General features: G+C 37.3%; 1 protein-coding gene across 1 annotated transcript; it reads right to left on the bottom strand.

Moving 5' to 3' along the window:
- Window positions 1-150: 150 nt before the first annotated feature.
- Window positions 151-18,730, bottom strand: arhgef19 (Rho guanine nucleotide exchange factor (GEF) 19). Its single transcript, XM_083569806.1, has 16 exons — window positions 18,367-18,730; window positions 6,166-6,808; window positions 5,367-5,897; window positions 5,050-5,182; window positions 4,881-4,960; window positions 4,553-4,794; window positions 4,287-4,447; window positions 3,980-4,132; window positions 3,601-3,730; window positions 3,381-3,455; window positions 3,140-3,229; window positions 2,854-3,017; window positions 2,451-2,609; window positions 1,720-1,793; window positions 1,515-1,619; window positions 151-1,388 (listed from the first exon to the last, which is right to left on the bottom strand). Exons 2-16 carry the CDS (start codon window positions 6,785-6,787, stop codon window positions 1,231-1,233), a joined length of 2,877 nt encoding a protein of 958 aa, XP_083425932.1. The 5' UTR covers window positions 6,788-6,808; window positions 18,367-18,730; the 3' UTR covers window positions 151-1,230.
- Window positions 18,731-18,740: the final 10 nt, after the last annotated feature.

Below are 18,740 nucleotides of genomic sequence, written 5' to 3' on the forward strand. Positions count from 1 at the left end.
GTAATTGGTAAATGGAAGGAAACTGGACAGAACCAACAGACCTGAGGAATAATAAAACTCCACACAGACAATATCCAGAGCTCCAAGAAGGTGGCAACATTACCACCTATCGACTGCACCCAAACTATAGTTTAAAACAAAACAAATATGTGTTAATAATAGTTGTGTTTATTTGAGAGATTTACAAAGATGCACGACACAGGAAAAGATATCTAATGCTCTTTATAGACCATGCTCAGCATAATTATAATTATAGTCTTTCCTCCAAAAAGAAAGTACAAAAATATCCACATGAAAACGTTAAATCTTACCATCATAAATAATGGTCAAAAGTAGAACAAAAACAGGCAAATCATTTGCAGCAGCAAATTTGATTTAAGTAATATTTTTTGTTTTTTTAATGAAATGCAAACACCAGAATTGTTTTAAAACCCTGTACAAGCTAATTTCCAAAGCATTTTGTATGTTTTTGTCAATTTTACTGGTGTGACGGATGCACTGTGTTCTTTGTTCTGTGCACTGTGAAATGTGTTCAATAATGAAATGGGTGAAGAAAAGAATTTCCCCAGAGCATGTCTTGATGTGAAGTGATCTCAAATAGATTTAATTATCAGCTTTCTCAAAGTATGTAGGTGCTGTTTGCTATGAAAAAAAGCAAAGCTACAGCGCTGAAAATTCTACTGGCAACCAATTCAATCGTTTGATTTGGTTTATATATTTAAAATATGAAATGCATGCATAACCTGCTCTGACATCTATGATCTGTGTCTACTATATGTGCCAATGGTGTGACTCAGCCAACCAATAAGAAAGAATGTCATCTGAGGTGAATGTGAAAGTTGATTTAGCTTCATTGCTCCAGGGCCAAATTAAAGAAGCTGAATTTGAACACCAAACATTTTTTGTCCGATAAGCTACACTAGAGGTATATAGAATCCTGGAAGTAAATCATTTTTATTTCCCCAAACTGTTCCTTAAAAATGCTACATATCTACAGATGCAAATAGCAACAAAGAACAAAAATGTAATGTTAAAGTTGATACTGATTTTTTTTATGTGTAGCTATATTATTGCAAGTATGTGCCTACTGTTTTGGAAATCTACCAAGTTTAGTGTGAACATCCAGGTTTTTGATCATTTCAAAAACATGAAAAATGTAACATCAAATAAAATTTTTCTCTTTCTATAAATCATGGTTTTAAATAAAATGATACTCTATATTACATGCCCTCACTGAGGCTCGCCCTCTAGTTTCTGGGTGACGCACTTGATGCGAATATTCTCCCTTAGGTTTCGTAAACGAGCGCTTCGACTCGTAATTTCTTCCACATATGTTTTGGGGAACCAGCCCCTTTCTCCGTCAGACAACCGGATCCCCTCCACCCATCCTGGGAAGCAAGAAACAATGAAAATCGTCAAATCCCATAATCCATCATATTCACCCAGTGTCCCAGATAATCTTAAACCAACTGACAAAAAAAAAAAAATTAAATATTCATTATCTGGTATCATACCATCACTTGTAATGGTTTTAGCTTGAAGGATATCTGCCTTCTCCAGTGTAAGTTCATCATGTTCCTGGGCCTGGTAGCTCTTAATGCACTGAACCTGAGATAGATCTGCACAAAGATAAAACAGAGTCCAAATTCTTCTTTTCAGTGTATATAAATTTTTTTTTGTTCTTATTCAAATATAAACGCAGTCTTAAAGTGATCTTACCCTCGTTTTCACTAGTGTGCACTAGAGTTGGATCAGAAGGAATCATGGCTGTGATCCATCGCTGTTTGCCACTCCTTTGGAGTTCAGAGGGGAAAGTTTATAAAAAACTAGCAATAAAAGCTGCTAGTGCAGATTCGAAGTATCCTGTTTGTTTAAATTTCCAGGATCTGACAAGGTTTTTATTAATGTATATTAATTAAGATTAATCTGAAATTAGTCCTTAATCGATGCACTTTCTTTGCCCACTAAAATTGTTCCTCTATGTGAGAGATTAGCGGCAATATTTTAGTTAAATTGTCTGGAAACTGGAGAAAGAAACACATCAGAGTGGCAAAATCTGTTGAAAATCTGTTATAGGGTAAAGAATAATGACAATGTCAATCAAAAAAAAAACTATTGGGTTCTATAAGAGGATTGAGGTCAGAACTCAGTAGAATATTTACCTGAAATTGTAATGCTGCAAAGACTGTGTTAGCGAATCTATTAAATGTGAATTTGAAATATATTTGTTTGTTTGCCAGCTTGTTGGATTATTGTTGGTTTTCTAATTACTCTTTTGCTTAGCAGTTTGTCTGTCTGTTTTGTTAAATCGGATAAAATGTTAAAGCTTGTGAGATTCTGGATTTTTTTTTTTAACACAAAACATACTACAAGCAAATAATCAGTTTAGCTCACAGTACTTAAGGCATGAGGAACACTTGGTTGTAAGTTTAATGGAATATAGGCCTCACTCTGTTTGTGACTTGAGCAGGATCTGATATTTGAGCTGCTGGCCTTCGCACAGCTGCAGAAGGAAGATGAAGCCTGAGATGCCCTGAAGCTTCTGACTCAAGTCTTTCACCTTTAGCTCACCAATCTTAGCATGCACAAACACCATGAATTTCCATGTGCTAAAGGGAACAGAAACAACAGGTCTGTGTAAGTATCCTAATTTATAAACTATAATGTGTGTCAGACTGTTTGTTAGCTGGTAATAAGGGGTTGTAAGAAAAATGCTGACTTTTGCTAACCTTCAAACTGTGGGGAGGAAAAAAAAAACCACAGCACATGTTCAGTCTAAAAAACAGATGTAAATCTTTTTTGCTAACTTTCCCACACTCACCCTTTACTGCCACGTTTTCATTATTCACTTACTCTTTTCTCCGGGACAGTAAAAGGCAGTCATTAAACAGGTGCAGATACACAGGGCGTGTAGGCAGTTTAAACTTTGACCCGGATATGCTCATGGTTTGTGTGTCCACCTCTAGTAGTTCACCATGTTTTACTAGCCAGCGAGACTGAGAGATGAGAGGGAAAATCTACAGTGAAACAGAGAGAAAGACAAGGGGGGGGGAAAGAAAAAGCACAAGAGGCAAAATAATTAACTTTAAGAATTTACCCAATTTACTCATGATTTTTGTAGTAGTATGACTTTTAGTACCTTTCCCTCAAAGTGTATTCTCTTGTTGAGATGAATTAGTTCCTCCATCCTCTTCATGGATTGCACACTGGAGTTGCATTCCTTTATAATCTGTATCAGCACATTATGGGGCATCTTAATTCAGATAAATAATTAGTCTGTATATCTCATTTTAGCATATCTGTTATTGGGAATTCTACATTGTCCATACCAAAATTAATCAGGGGCATGTACATTTAAAAGAGAATTAGAACACTGCTACCTTTTTCAGTTCATTAAACGCCTTGGTGGCCGTGTCCTCATCTCGTGAACCAGGCATTGTTCTCTTTAGAATGTTCTGTAACAAGTTTAAATCAGTCCTATGTTTTGGTCTGTAGAAGTGATTTGGTACAATTATACATGGAAAACTACCATTCTTGTAAAATACCCGGGATTTAGTAATGAGGAATGATCAATAGTTGGTCAGTGGATATGCTGCCCACCTCCACCAGCATTTTCAGCCGTGTGATCCTTTGAAAGGGCAGAATGAGGAATGATGTAAGGGGGAGGCGCTGGCAAATTGGGTCTTCCTCCAAACGGGCAAGGATTCCAGGGAAGCGGGGATTCTCTTGTCTACAAAAAAAAGGAAATGAATCACGTGGTGAACATCAAAGCTACCGGATTCATGCTCTGTTCTAGTGCACTAGGTAAAGACTTCTTCCACTGGCCAGTAAAAGTAAATACTCAATCGACACATTTTACCCTAAAATCAGCTCAAGCTTCATCCAACTATAAGCCATCTACTATACAATGACAAAAAATTGGGAAAGCCTAAATTAAGCTTCTATTTGTAAATAAGTTTCAAATAGTAAAACAGCTTACAGAAGCCGTTGGTAGGTCTGCTCCTGGTAGGCCTGATTAGTAACGTAAGGAAGGTAGACCCTCCGCAGCACAGGGCAGTGGTCCAGGACAATGTCACACACATCGAAGCGCAAGATGTCTGCTTCTAACCGGTGCTCGAGATCCTGTAAAAATCTAATGGAAAAATCAATCAATTTTAATAAGTGGAAATACACTAGCAAAAGGAGCTGGTTTTATAAAACAAAAGTGACATGTGTAAGGACATTTCACCAAAAAAAAGCATTGCAGGTAGCACAGCCTGCATACTTCATTCATCCTGTCTACATACTTCTCACTGACATCCTTGACATCAGGCAATTTGGAGAAAAGCCACTGTTTCTCTTGAGCCCCCAAGCACTCATTTAGCTCTGAAGACATCATGAAGTGGTCAACTGCTATGGACAAGCTGCGTATGTACGAAGCTTCACTTGTCACCAACTCAAACTTAGCCTGAAGTGGGAGATAAAGTGTAAAAACCAGTGGATAAGTCTGTAAGAAGTATGGACCTGTTAAACTAAAGTGGATAGATGCGACTAAGGGCAGCAATGGAAATACCTCCTGCAGTTTGCGCTCCTCATTGCTAAAATTGTCCAGCTGTCCACTGGTGCGCACATCAGGAATGTCCTGCCAGAGGGAGAAGGCAGAGCCCCGTGAAGAACGAAAGGAACTGGAGGGAGAGAGATTGCTCGGGGATGCACTGTCCCCACCCCGATCATCTTCCATTCCAGGCTCGGCTCCTTGTTGTCTCTGGATCTCACGATTAATTGCCACATCACTGTATTCCTGGTACAGGACCACTAGTATAGAAAAAAGGAGGATGAAGGAAATGTGCATTTTCAAATATCCCAACATCTTTATAAATACCCCTTAAGGTCACACTTACAACTAGGCAGAAACCTTGAGAGGCGTTTGGAACTTTGAAGTGGGGTATCTGCATTCTCATCGATTGAATCTTTTCTCATACTTTGCAGGGAAGAGTAAAAGAACAATAATTTTTTTTAAATGATATGATGGTTAAGATGGAAAAATGATAGCTGAATACAATAAATCACCTGAGCTTGGAACTTCTTCTGTGCTGTGGCAGAGTGCTGTCAGCAGAGGGCAGTGGTGGCGCAGATCCCACCGGGCTATGTGGCGTGCTGTCACTTGAACCCGCTGAAAGGCGCTGCCTGGTGTTGAGTTTGTCTACAGACAGAGAAATTAGTGAGGGGGTAAGTAGCATCCATGTGTCAGAACAAAAATCCCAGAAACAGTTTTTAACCAAAAGAGATCTGATAGTCTTTTTTTCTACTATATTAAATGTTAGGTAAAATACTTCCATAATGCATTAATTTGGAGTGGAAATATAATAAGTTTTAAAAACACTCACAGTCTGGACCAGAGTTTACAGATTGGTGACGGTCCCGGGAGGCCACTCGGGCGGACAGTGATTTTCCCAGTCTTAGGCTGAATGAGTTTTTCCTCTGTGAAAGCTGAAGTCGTGATATGAGCTCAGAAGCTGAGAATCGTCGTCGTTCATGGTCTGAGGAACGGGATTGGGCCAGGGGTATGGGTTGTGAGTTTGCACCTAAAAAGGCTGACCCCTGGAGAGACCCACCATCCCCTAAGTCCACTTCTCTGGTCCTTCCCTCACTCACCCTTCCCCCCAATGACACATCCTCAGTCGTGGGATCTGAAACCAGCGATGATTGGGTAGAAGTAGAAGGAAGTCTAGGTTCTTCATCCAAATCTAAGAAAGAGCTGGAACTCTGCAATGTGGGCACGGTGGAGCCCACTAATCCCAACTCTTCCTCTATGAAGGACTCAAAGGATCCAGGAAACAGGTGGTCACATTCGAGTACTGGGCTGTTTAGAGAGTCATCACTTACACTGTCAGGTGAGTACACCCTCATCTTGCGCCCTGTCACATGATACACAAGGTGCAGAATTGGTAACTAAATAATACAAGCTTTTAATTTAGGAATTCATAGTATTTACCACATACCGATACGTTATCTTTGTTTTAAATAGTCTTAAATGTCTAAAATTTTAAGTGGAACTAGGTTATACTGTTACAATATTTATAAGTCATAGGCCATAACTGTGTATAAGCATTACACCGTCTAATCCACAGTGTCTTTTTAAGACAAAAATGTGTCATGAATAAGCTGAATTATAGTACCACTTACGCAGAGACTTCTCCTTTGAAGATCCCTGTGATGCTCGTCTCTGTAGACGAAAGTGTTCAGGGCTCTGTGGCACTGGGCTTGCTGAGGAGCAGGGAGAGCTGGCCTGCTGAGAGTTCAGAGAGTCCCTGCTCCTGCATTCATACACTGATGACAGGGGAAGGAACAGATCTTTGGGACTACATGGTGGTGTTTCGGAGTCTGTCTTAAGTGAGTCCACAAAGGGTGCCCTGATATTTTCCTGAACTTCTTCCCTGTCATGTCTATCCTGGTCAAGGTTTACATGGGCTGTGTTTGCATTTGTCTCTCCATTTAAGCAGCAGTTCAAGGAAGGTCCATTATGAGGCAAGCCAGAGGAACATGGTGATGAACTGTGCCTTCCCAATGTCGATGACGGACAAAAGCCATTTGTTTTAGGCTGCTGAAGGTCAATGAAGGCCAGTGTCTCTTGCTGACACACGGCAATGTGTTGCCGCAGAATAGGCCTGTTCTCCTGAGAGTTGTTTAAAGCCTGGGACTCAGGTGAACCAGGGATCCACATGGCAGAGCTCTCCGCTCGGCAACAGAACACGTGGAGGTGCGGCTTGAAGTCAGGGAGAAGAGAGAATCCATAGCCAGGGAGCATGGCTTAGATGACACATGGGAGCTGTGGAGAAGATATAAAATATATAGATTGAGAATCAATTACAATACAAATCATGGTTGTAGTATGTCACTAATATGACATGTTATAGTATATGATAAAAAAAAAAGACTTTATATATAGAATTATTGGAACATCTCACATTTCAAAAGAATAGTTGTGGATAGTGCTTTACTTTTCCTGAAATCAAAATCCAGGGTTCCTTCAGAGTAACAAACTCAAAATAAAATGCTTTCGGAATCCTAAAGGAAACATTTAACAAGAGTGCTAATGAGCCATCAGCATGCTTTCTCATACACAGAAGAAAATATTAATAATTTCTCCTTGCCAGGGCAGGCTTGGACACACCAAAGCCCATCTGTCAGTGCACATCCTGGTGTTGCTGGGTAAAGCTAACTTTAGAGCAGACTGTTCTCCTCCCCCTGTGCATGGTTGGGCTCTGTCAGAGTCTCAGTGCTGTCTTCCTGCTTTAATTAAAGAGTGTGGTTTCTCAGCTCTCAGCCCCTGTACTTATCCCCCTCCCTCTGCCTCTGCCACGTTTATCCCAGACACTGTTAGTCCTGCATAGCCACTGCAGCACTAGTTCACAGCCAAGAGCCAGTCCAAAATACAATTACTGAACAGACTGAAAAGTGTGTGAAAAATCATCTCATTGGAAGAAAATCTGTTACTTTCTGCTTAACCTTCTTTTTCTCCACAAACTTCCTTTGAGTAGAACAAACAAACTAGGTCAGTAGAGCACCTGCACTTATTACTAACTGTGCTTTATGTCATTGTAATTGACCCAAAACTTCTTTTTTGAAGATCCAAAAATCTCAAGGACACATTTTAAAAAAAACAAAAACAAAAACGCAGGTATATTTCTTATGACAAGAAATCATATATTGAATGATCAGGGCCTTATGGTAAATATAAGGAAAATGGTAAATCTTTTTTTTTCTCCTTTTGTCTCAGGCTTTGTTTCTGCCTGAAATGTTAGTTGTTCCTTTTACTGGAACTATATTAAGGACACCCCTGGGACAAACCTGGCATGACAAGCATAAAATATAGTCCACTTGCTTTGAATAAACTCATTGCCAATTTAAAACCCATCTCCACCACCACAGCACACACATTACAATCACGCATAAACACAACACAGAGGACGCACTGCACAAATGGTTACCTGTTCCCTGTGCCAAACAAAGGATCTCTTTATTCTCAGAAGGCTATTAGGTGCACAGGAGATTTGAGAGGGTGTGGGAACAGATTGGGATTGTACACAAACACACACACACACACACACACACACACACACACACACACACACACACACACACACACAAATGAAGTACAATTCAAAATGAGTGGAGATTTGTTTGGTAAACTAAAACCACTCAGCTACACTGATTACTACAGTGCAAAGGTTCTTTATGCCCTAGTACACTTAAGATATGATTTTCCAAAGTTTATTCATTCTTTAATTATTAAACCTCTAGAAACCTTAGAACAACAAAGTTGCCATACACTGACATGCAATAAAATTAAATCAAACCTTGCAATCTTGCAAATTGACATTTTAATGCTGTCCATAACCTTCCTGGCAAAATGAATTCCATTACACACTCCATTACAGCCCATTAGCTTACACCTTTTCCATCACTTTAATGCCCCGTGTCGTTTATGGTTTACAATAAAAAAGAAAAAAAAACATGTAATTTGTCTTTCTCTGAAGGTGTTATTTGCGTACGTTTCTTTGGTGTTTTCATTTTCCCTGTAATTTCACTAGGCTCCTTTAAGTCACTGTGTCTGCATGCTAAATGAACAGAGACATGGCAGGTCTTTTAAGATGGCTGTGATTAAAGAAGCGAATTCTTCTCTCTGACACAGTGCGTAAGCACACACAGACAGTTAAAGCTGGCGTGATCTCTGCGCTGTGAATACCGTCGGTTTCTATGCAATTTTCAATCAACTAATCAGTGTTTGCTCATTGTCAGGTTGGGGCACTTCAAAGTATCCATTATCCACAACAGTGCATGGAGTTTATGTTGGAGACTGCACATAGTTATGAAGAGGAAATGTAGCTTTAATAGCAACACTTTCGCTATAATAACACAGTAGCTGTGCAAGAGAAATTTCAAAATGCATAGTAAATGTATGTAGTAAGTTAATGTAATTAATAATCAAAGGAATTAACAGTAATCTGAAATGGTATAATTAATTGCTTTGTTAGTACTAATGAAGGACAGTATCACTTTGCTACACAGTACAAATACTATTAACAGTGGATAACCAGGCAAAAATAATTAAAGTGTCTTTACTGTGGTATAATTGATCTAATAGTTTCTAATGTAATATTATATTTAATTACATAAACATTTTGGATTATTTCATACATTTTAAACTTTAGATTTTCTTATTCTATAAGCTTGAAATTATAAAAGTAATACTTCTATAAACAGGGCTGTCAATTGATTAAAATATTAAAACCGATTAATCACACATTTGTCACGAGTTAACTTGTGAATAATAACACTTTTTAAGATTTTAATACTCTAAAACAGGGGCATGGAAAATATGAATGCTTTAAGCAAATGTATGTATATTATTTTTTTCAGTGGAGTTTATTTGTTTTTTATATCTGAGTAAAGAATGAAGGTTGTGAATAAATGTGTGTGGCTTTGAGGGTTTTCATTTCCCCTCTTTTTATTTATTTATTTGTTAGTTTATTTTGAATAAAAATAGAAACAAAAAATGCATGTGTATGAATCACGCGATTAATAAAATTAGTGCCATTAAAATTCATTTGCGTTAATGTTAACATAATTATCAATGCATTAATTTTGACACCTAGTTTATATATAATAATGTAGGTTGTTAGCTTTTCTCTCTCTCTCTCTCTCTCTCTCTCTCTCTCTCTCTCTCTCTCTCTCTCTCTCTCTCTCTCTCTTTCTTAAATAATGATTCCTTAGTTCAGTGTAAGTAAATAACCAAATCATGTAATGTTTGTAAGCTCATAGATCTTAATGGGAAAAACACAGCCATAACAAATTCATTCAAGAAACTATCAATAATTTTTTAATTTGGAGAAAAGGCAATAAATAACAATCCTCTAATAGAAAGTACAAAATAAAGAATAAATTATCATTGTAATAGTTGTAACGGTTGCAAGCCAAGCTACTTCTGATATATTACTATAAGCTTAGACAAACAAAGCAAACAAATATTTCATTAAGAATAAAGTAATTCCCACTTTACTGCGGTTCGAATCTCGTGCCCCCGGTTTATTGCAGAATTGCATTTGCCACTAAACTAAATTGTTTCGCTAATTTTCCCGGTCTCTCCCGGATAGCACGATAGGCCAAAAAGCTTATAGGAATTGTTTTTATGGACTTTAATATTGAAATAATAGAATTTTTTAATATAATATAATTATTATAATTATATATAATATATATTATATTATAATTATAAAATGAAGTAAAATGTTAATACAGTACAGTACTGTATACATAAAATAGCATTTTGGCATGGCGTCAGTTTATCGCGCTTTTTTGTTTATCGTGGACTGTTTTGGAACGTAACCACCGCAATAAATAGAGGATTACTGTAGTTTAATATTCATAGGCATGTCTGTATAAAAAAAACCTTAACCAATATTCAATTATGTAACATTTGTATAATTGATATAAGTTTTTTTTTATTTATGTATTGAGTTAATGAGTGTCATAAAGTATATTCTGTGTAGGATATAGGCCGCTTATGATGCATTAGTGTCTTTTTTTGGTCATTCCTACTGTATAATAGTTTATCTCCATGTTGTCTGATGATAATCAGCATGATGGAGGGTCTCTAGTAATGAAATGTGCAACGTTTCAACAATAGTTCATAATTTACTTACTTAGGTTACTAAGGAATTTCTTAGTGTTCTCAACTTAATTTAGCAAGAGTCTTCAAACGGAACTTTACAAATGCAGACTAATAGGGAGGAAAGCAAAAGAAAAAATGTACTATTCACAAACTAAAATGAGAACATAAACCACTTCCAGGACTATAATCCTTGGTTAAGTCTCCAAACTTCCTGCTTCTTATTTTGCCCTATTTCAGGGATTTTCCCTCATTGTGAGTGTCTCTTTTAGTTGCAGGGTCTAACAGTGTGGTGACACAGGCTTCTGTTTGTGTGTTATATTGCACTGGCCCAAGCTCACACAGCTGCTCTAATTGGCCAGGGTCTGGGTGGCCATTGAGCTTGAGGCAATCTTTTCCGCACTTGCAGAAAGCATGTTGCTCAGGATAAGCTGTCACTACACACACTTCAGTTAGCAATACGCAGTCACAATAAGTGACAGGGTGATTGGATTGATGTACTTTTTTTTCAATAAGTAACTCTTGTATTAAACTCTGAATATATATACTGTACATGGGCGGAGACTTTTTTATTATAATTTCGCTGTTGTTAATGAATAATTCATAGTGGTTAATGAATAATTTGCTTGGGGTAATTGGTTTTCAGGCTAAGACTTGATTGATATTTCCAGGTACAGAGCTAACAGCTTAATGGTGATTGCATTTGAAATTCATAGTCCAAGTTTAATAAGCAGCTCTATTGCATGCTTTACTAATGTGTCTAATGCATGCCTAATCATGAGTAATGGATTTTTTTCCAGTAAAAAACCCCCAAAACAAACACTCTTATCTGTGATAAGAGTAGAGGAGTGAATTTTAATTTTAACAGGTATGGACTTTACCTTGAACAGGGTAAGCAGGAGCAGCTGGGAGTAATGGCTTGCTATGTTTACATTTTAGAGGGAGTCAGAATCTCCCCCATATTGCCTGAGGCCTTACTCTACTTACTCCACCATGACAGTCACAGAATTCCTAGCTCAACCCATTATAAAGCATCACCCTCACACAAGCCTGCAACACTTGAGAGATGGTGAGAGACAGATTCTGCCCAAAGGAGACAGTCAATTTATTGAACATGCCTTGGTGTTCCCATGTCCATGCCAGTCACTGTTTGGGGCAGTCACATTGTTGACCCAATGACCTCATCGTAAAACAAACTCAGACGGTCCTCTCGATCACTCTGACACATAAACACAAAAAATGCAGTGGTTGAAAAAAATGCACCAGAACACCCTGTGCTGGGAATTTCCTGTCATAGTGGAGTGGGTTTATTGTATGCACAGGCAAAGTGTAGTCTGAAAAGAAAACCCAATTAAAAAAACAAGCAAGTAAATAGTTTAGTGAAAGTGAATATGACCTAAGGCATGTGTGGGCATTGTTTTTCCACCTCACTGCTCTGATTGTGTTTAGATTGGCACATTCATTATCAGGGAAAGGAGCGTTTTGCCACTGCGCATGGCACAGTGCCACATTTTAGACCATCTGAAAAGGCTTTCACTTTAAATTTAAAGCATAACAATTATGTTTATATATATATATATATATATATATATATATATATATATATATATATATATATATATATATATATATATATATATATATATATATATATAAAAGTTGTTTTTATTCATTTGTTTATTTTATTGTAAGCTAAATCTGTGTTCACTGGTAGGAGACAAACGGTAGTGGCGATGGCAAAATATTAACCGAATATGCTTATCTTTATTACCTCAACTTTATTTATTTATTTTTTAAATGTAACACCCAATTTTTTCACTCCACAGATCAAGCTGATTAATTAAATTATCAAATATTAGGAAGTTTTTAATTACAGGTCTATCATTAGAGAATCCTTAACATATAATCTGACACGAAGAACACATTATTAAAGTGCATTGCAGAATTTGGCAAAGATTTCATTAGGGATGTCTCATATAGTATGACGAGTGATAATCTTGAAAGACTGCTGTAATCACACTGTCTAAACCTGGCTTTAGTTTATGTAAATAGTGAGCAGATCTAAGCTCCAGAAATACATTTTATTTTGAAAATGTCAACCCTTTCTGATACAATGATGGTAAAATTTGTTTAAATGTTCAGAGGGATAAGTCAGGATGACAGACAACCCAGAGAGTAATAGAGAGATAGCTACACTAATGGTTATTAAGCTAAAAAATAAACACGTAAAAATCACTTCTTGTGTCCGACATATAAAAACACTTATTTATTTGAATTTTTTTTTTTTAGCATTGATAACTGGATATGGGAAGAAGTTTTAGCTAGTTTAGTCTTAGAGAGAGAAAGAAAAAGAAAATATGTTAGAGAACAGGAAAAGTGTAGCAAACTCCATTATTTTATTCACCATTTACATTAAAGTATACATGAAAGCATCATTGTTTTTTGGTGCTTGTATGTGAATGACTAATTCAATCATTAAATTAATTCTATTAGATGCTAATAATAATAATAATAATAATAATAATAATATATTATATATATATATATATATATATATATATATATATATATATATATATATATATATATATATATATATATATATATAAAAAATGTAATATAATATACTTATTAATAATATATAATATAATATAATATAATATGATATTATATAATATAATATTATATAGTATTATATACACAAAATTCACGGTTCTGTGTGTGTGTGTGTGTGTGTGTGTGTGTGTGTGTGTGTGTGTGTGTGTGTGTGTGTGTGTCTTTTACATTTAATATTTCATTAAATTTTAAATTTTGGTACAGTTAGGGGGAAGAAATGCAAAACATAAAATTGGTTGTGCTTTATTTAATAACTCAGTTTATTATTATTAACATTTGTGATTACCATTTCAACAGTTTATATTTTAAAAATAAATTTAAATAAAATGCCCGCTTTTATATATATATATATATATATATATATATATATATATATATATATATATATATATATATATATATATATATATACATATAATAATTTTTTTAAATATTTTATAAAAGAAATAAAATACAACAAAATAAATTAAATTAATGCAATACACTTTTTAAAATGTTGATTAAATTGAGTAATCAATTAAATTGGCACAAATTAAATTGCTAAAATAAAATTAAATAAATGGTTTTTCTCAGAGTGTGTGTGTTTTACGTCTTCATTCCTTCCATCCTTCATTCAGTCACTCCCTCGCTATGCAGAATTGTCATGATTTTCTCCTTTTAAGAGAAATTCTTGAAGAGGGATATAAAACAGTAAAAAAACCATAGCGCTAGCGCTAGCTGCTAGCCACTGCTTCCTAGTTGGTGGCTAATGCTAGCGGTGTGGATTCTTTAGCATTTTTATGCATGCAAAAAAACAAATCGTATTTCCAGTACAGACTTTGTAGCCACAGTGGCATTGCTCTAACTCTAGTTTCTTTTTCTTTTCTTTTTTTTACTTCTGTTCATACATACATTCTAATAACTTTCTAATTTACCTCCACCTTACTGCATTATTGCCATCTTAACTGTAACTATGAGAGCATTTAAATCTTCCTGCATATATTCACTTAATTATACTTGTTCAGGAACAATTAAACTGCTTAATCAGAAATTTGATGTAAAAGAGTTGTGGTGAACTTATGATTAATTAATTTGTACTCAATGTCCTGTTTTTTGTTTTTTTTTGTGAGTTTATTTTTTTTGTGTTTTTTTTTTTGTTTAGCTCTGCTGGTGAACTGAGCCAAAATTTCCCCTCCCCCTCCAGGTAACTATCAGGACAGAGGCAGGTAAGTACAAGTTACACACGGCTATTTGTTTTGAAATGTGATCTGTTTCTTGAAAACACCTTGACCATCCCATGAGCCCTTGTTTAGATTTGTTCTACATTCAGTTAAAAATGAACCAAGAGTTCTTGTGAAAACTATTAGTTCGGTGTCAGATGTTAGTAGTTAAATAACAAAATCGCGTCTCTTCATGTTTAAACACGGACCGGTTCGTGACACTCGCAAGTCTTTCAAAAGCCTCTTGAAAGCCGACTACACAATAACGGCTTTGCTGAGCTAGCTGCGTGTTCTCTGCGCAGAGTCATTCCCGAGGTAAGTGCCTGAGCAAGGCTTGCACGGTATCGTATTAGATGTGATGGGACTTGGCCAAATGGGAGCCTGAAACAGCCTGCAGGCTTCAGAGCTAGACAGGTGTGAGCCAGGGATGGGCCTTTTACACATACCTGCAGGCTTATTGAGGATCGCTTTACAAAGAAAACCCACACACATGGAGATACGAACAAAAAGCTCATAAAAAATTCACTCAAATAGTGGTCAGTACAGGGACTGGAGGAACCAGAAAAAAAATCCTTTTTCTTTTTTTTTCCTCTACCATGTAGGTAGGTGAGCGTGCATGTGTGGGTATGTGTGGGTCTAAATGAAACACATCAGTTGCAGCAATGGAGCATGATATTGGCTGCACATAGATTAATGAGAGGGACGAATAGCAATAAATGAGGCGCAATAACGGCTCAGATTATGCTCTATAATCTATACATATTGGAGCACTGGGTTTAGGCATTTTTTTTGTTTGTTTGTTTTTTTTGCACATGCAGACCTGCTAAAATTGTAGAGTTGTTTGTGGTCAAAAAATTATTTTGGCTTTAGGATTTGGTTAATTTTGTAGAGTAATAACAAAACATATATGAACATATCAATCCAGTGTCAGCTCCAGATTTATATGTTACTTGGCTCATCCGTGTATGCATTTTGAGTGATAACTCATACCACTGTCCGCTGACCATAACATATAGAGGTCCAATGCACAATGTGCAAATGTTGTCATGTCTGCAGAACAATCAAGGTAGAAAGACAGTAAGAAATTAAGTTCATTTTCATTACCAGTCTCCAAAAAACTCTCAACCCCCTCATGCCTGTTCCCAACAAAGGTCTTAAACATGCAGACACTTTCTGCATTCCCCAAATAACTAAGCTCTTGTCATTCCACTCAAATTGCCCAGCAAGCTGCGGTGGGGGACGAACACAGAGCCTTGTGTGCCTTGGCTCATGCAACAGAACAACAGACTCCGTTTTTGTGTGACTACATCCTGGTCGCTGGTGCCACAGCAACTCGCCCCAGGTGAGGTTTCAGAAGGTCAAATCTTCCAACCCCCACAGCCCTGCTCCTCTTCCTTCACCATCTACTCATTCTGCAGGTGAGCTCTGGCAACTCTGTGTGTACTATTAACAATAAGCCTGGCAAACAGAGTTGAATGAAATGGCAATAGCAACAAAGCCAGGTGCCCCTGAGGGCCTCTTTTAGCCTCCGTAGTCCCATTGACCTAAAAAGCACGGACTGACAGAAGGGGGAGGGAAGAAGGGTGGAGGCTTCATTAGTAAGCCGCAGCGTCCTTTTAAAGCAAATCTGCAGCCCAAATACATGTAGGTGCAGATCCAGAGCTGGGTTGCTTCCTCTGACTGACAGGTGATGGGGCAGGTGCTCCAAAGTGAGTCCACAAGGGGAGGAGATACAGGAAGAGGAGGGTGGAGATGGAGAGATAGAGGGAGAACAGGGAGGTAAATAAAACTGTAAATCAGAAGGGACTTGCCGAAAAGACATGCTGCATTTAAATCCCAAATTCCTACGTTTACAATAAATGCCACGGGATGTGCAATGGCTCAGGGTAAAGAAACCAAATATTTGAGCAACAAACAAAAGTAAATCAATCAGTTAGGACATGAAGTGTATAAATTCTGCACTGTAAATGTGATGTAAATAAAAAAATGACTCACTTTGAAAGATCTTGACTGTAACGCAAGCTTTCAAGTCATGTGGTTTATAAAGTTTGCTTCTTTCGTTAGATAACAACTAGCTAACAATCAATGGACAGCTACGTGACAAAGAGACGCTGAATGGTTACTGATTATCTTGGATTGAATCAATCAGTCAAGATAAATTTGCCAAAGTTTGCATATTTAGCACTATAATTAGCATTATATTTGAGCTTCACCTTTAAATTAATAACAGACTGCATTTCTGCATGTTAAATAAGTCATGTCTGAACTTTGTGCTTGTAAGAAGCCACCTGTCCATTATGCACGGTTGTCTTCCCACATCTGCTCCTGAGATGTAATGAGTTGGGTTTGAATGGAGACATTACTGTATGCCAGACAGACACATGAGAGAATGAGTAAACGGTGTAAGACGCTGACCCTGCCCTGAGTCACAGAACCTGGCACATCTGGGCACAACAAGCATTTGATAGACATTCCTTTAGTCTGGCCTCCCTCACTGTCTTCATATTATATTTTAATACAAAGTAAGTACTCGCTTAGGGATTCACCCCATATTTTTTTTTTGTTTCTTACTTCAAGTACAAAACATTGACCTCTTGTTTCTTAACTCCAGTCCACTAGCATAATGAGATCATCTCAGATGACCTCTTTGTTGACGGTTTTATCTGTCTGCTGTGTTCTAATGATAGGGTGGTTTGAAAAATGGGTTCATTACATAATTCGTCTGTTTTACATGGCGTATCTCGCCTGGGAGCCTGAAAAGGCACCTGATATCGTTTCATTCAACAAGGACACAAACAGATGCACTGATACAGCGAGAAATGCAACTGAGATCTCTCTATTACAGTGACAGTAATATGACAAAGCAGTAATACAAAGAACTAAGAATGAATATGACTTTATTGTCATCTGATACGGTATGTGTCATACAACTTCCTTTCCTCTCTTGAGCATAACCCACAAATGATTTCTCTCCAGGCTGAAGTTTAAGGCATTTGAGCTGCACTCAATGATTATTTAGCGAGTTGAAGTGCCATATTATTCACATAGCTGTAATTTACACAGTGCGTCACTTCGAAATTGCAGCACTTAACGCTCTCTTCGGGTCACTACAACCATCCACTCAGTAATAAGATCATGGACAAAAACAAACCTTTAATAAAAAGAGAATTTTTAACGTCTTGGTTGTACAGCAGGTATACAAGACACAAACTCTCTTAGACTCATTGATCAGTCATCAAACAGGATTAACAAACTTCAGCTTAAAACTGCTGCTTGGCCATGACTGTAAGCAGGCAGTAACCCACTCTGGCAGACTGAAGAAAAAGGTATCAAAGATATCAGTTCAAGCAAAGACCCTCAAACATGTCTTTCTTCAAATCAGTGGACACAACGCAGTAGAGAAAAGAGAGCAAAGCTATTCTGTCATGCAGCTATGTTCAGATGTTTTTTTTTTTTTTACAGCTCTCCTCACTGCGTGCTCTGGACATGCACTCACCTGCCTTCCGCTTCTCCAGCTGCACGCTCGCTGTTACAGCCCTACACAGGACTCCACATCACACACAGCCGACACATCATTAGATATGCAAACACAACAAGCTCTCAAGCTGGCTCGTTGGCATCTTATCGTGTATGTAGTGTAACGGAAGGGCTGAAGGGAAGTGTCTCTGCTTGCTATCCAAGCAACTTATACTGGACCTTAGCCCATGCCTCAAGGGAAGCAAAAAGTGGAATAATTTAAAGATGGGTTCTGTACAAACACCATTAGATAGGCATAATAAGAAAACTGAACAATATAATATGAAAACATATTCAATAACAATTACAAGCTGTAATGAAATGCAGTTATGGAAGACATGTTGGTTGAACAAAGACATTTAGGGATTGATGTGAAGAATGTACCTGAAAGTCGTCAGTAACTCCTGGAATGGACTTTGGCCACCACCATTGTGCAAATCCGGTCCATTGAAGTACTCGTTTGAAGCACGGTGGTGTCCATGACTGCCTCGTGTTCTCAATTCTGTGTTTTTTCCCTCTTCTGCCACACACCAGCAAAACCGTCCAGACACATGCAAGAGAGGCGCTGGAAGCTAGTCAAGATTTTCAGCTCAAAATTCCCAACCTCTGATCTGCAGCTCAGCAGCACACAAAGAAACCATAAAACATAAAACGAAAACACAACTGCTGCCTGTCCTATCTAGTTAAAATGCACGAGCTTCATCTGGCTTTCTTCCCTCTCTTTGCCCCTTTGCTCCCTCTCTCCCTCTCAAAACCAA

The sequence above is a fragment of the Silurus aristotelis genome, assembly GCF_946808225.1.
Source record: "Silurus aristotelis genome assembly, chromosome: 19".
Lineage (NCBI taxonomy): Eukaryota > Metazoa > Chordata > Actinopteri > Siluriformes > Siluridae > Silurus > Silurus aristotelis.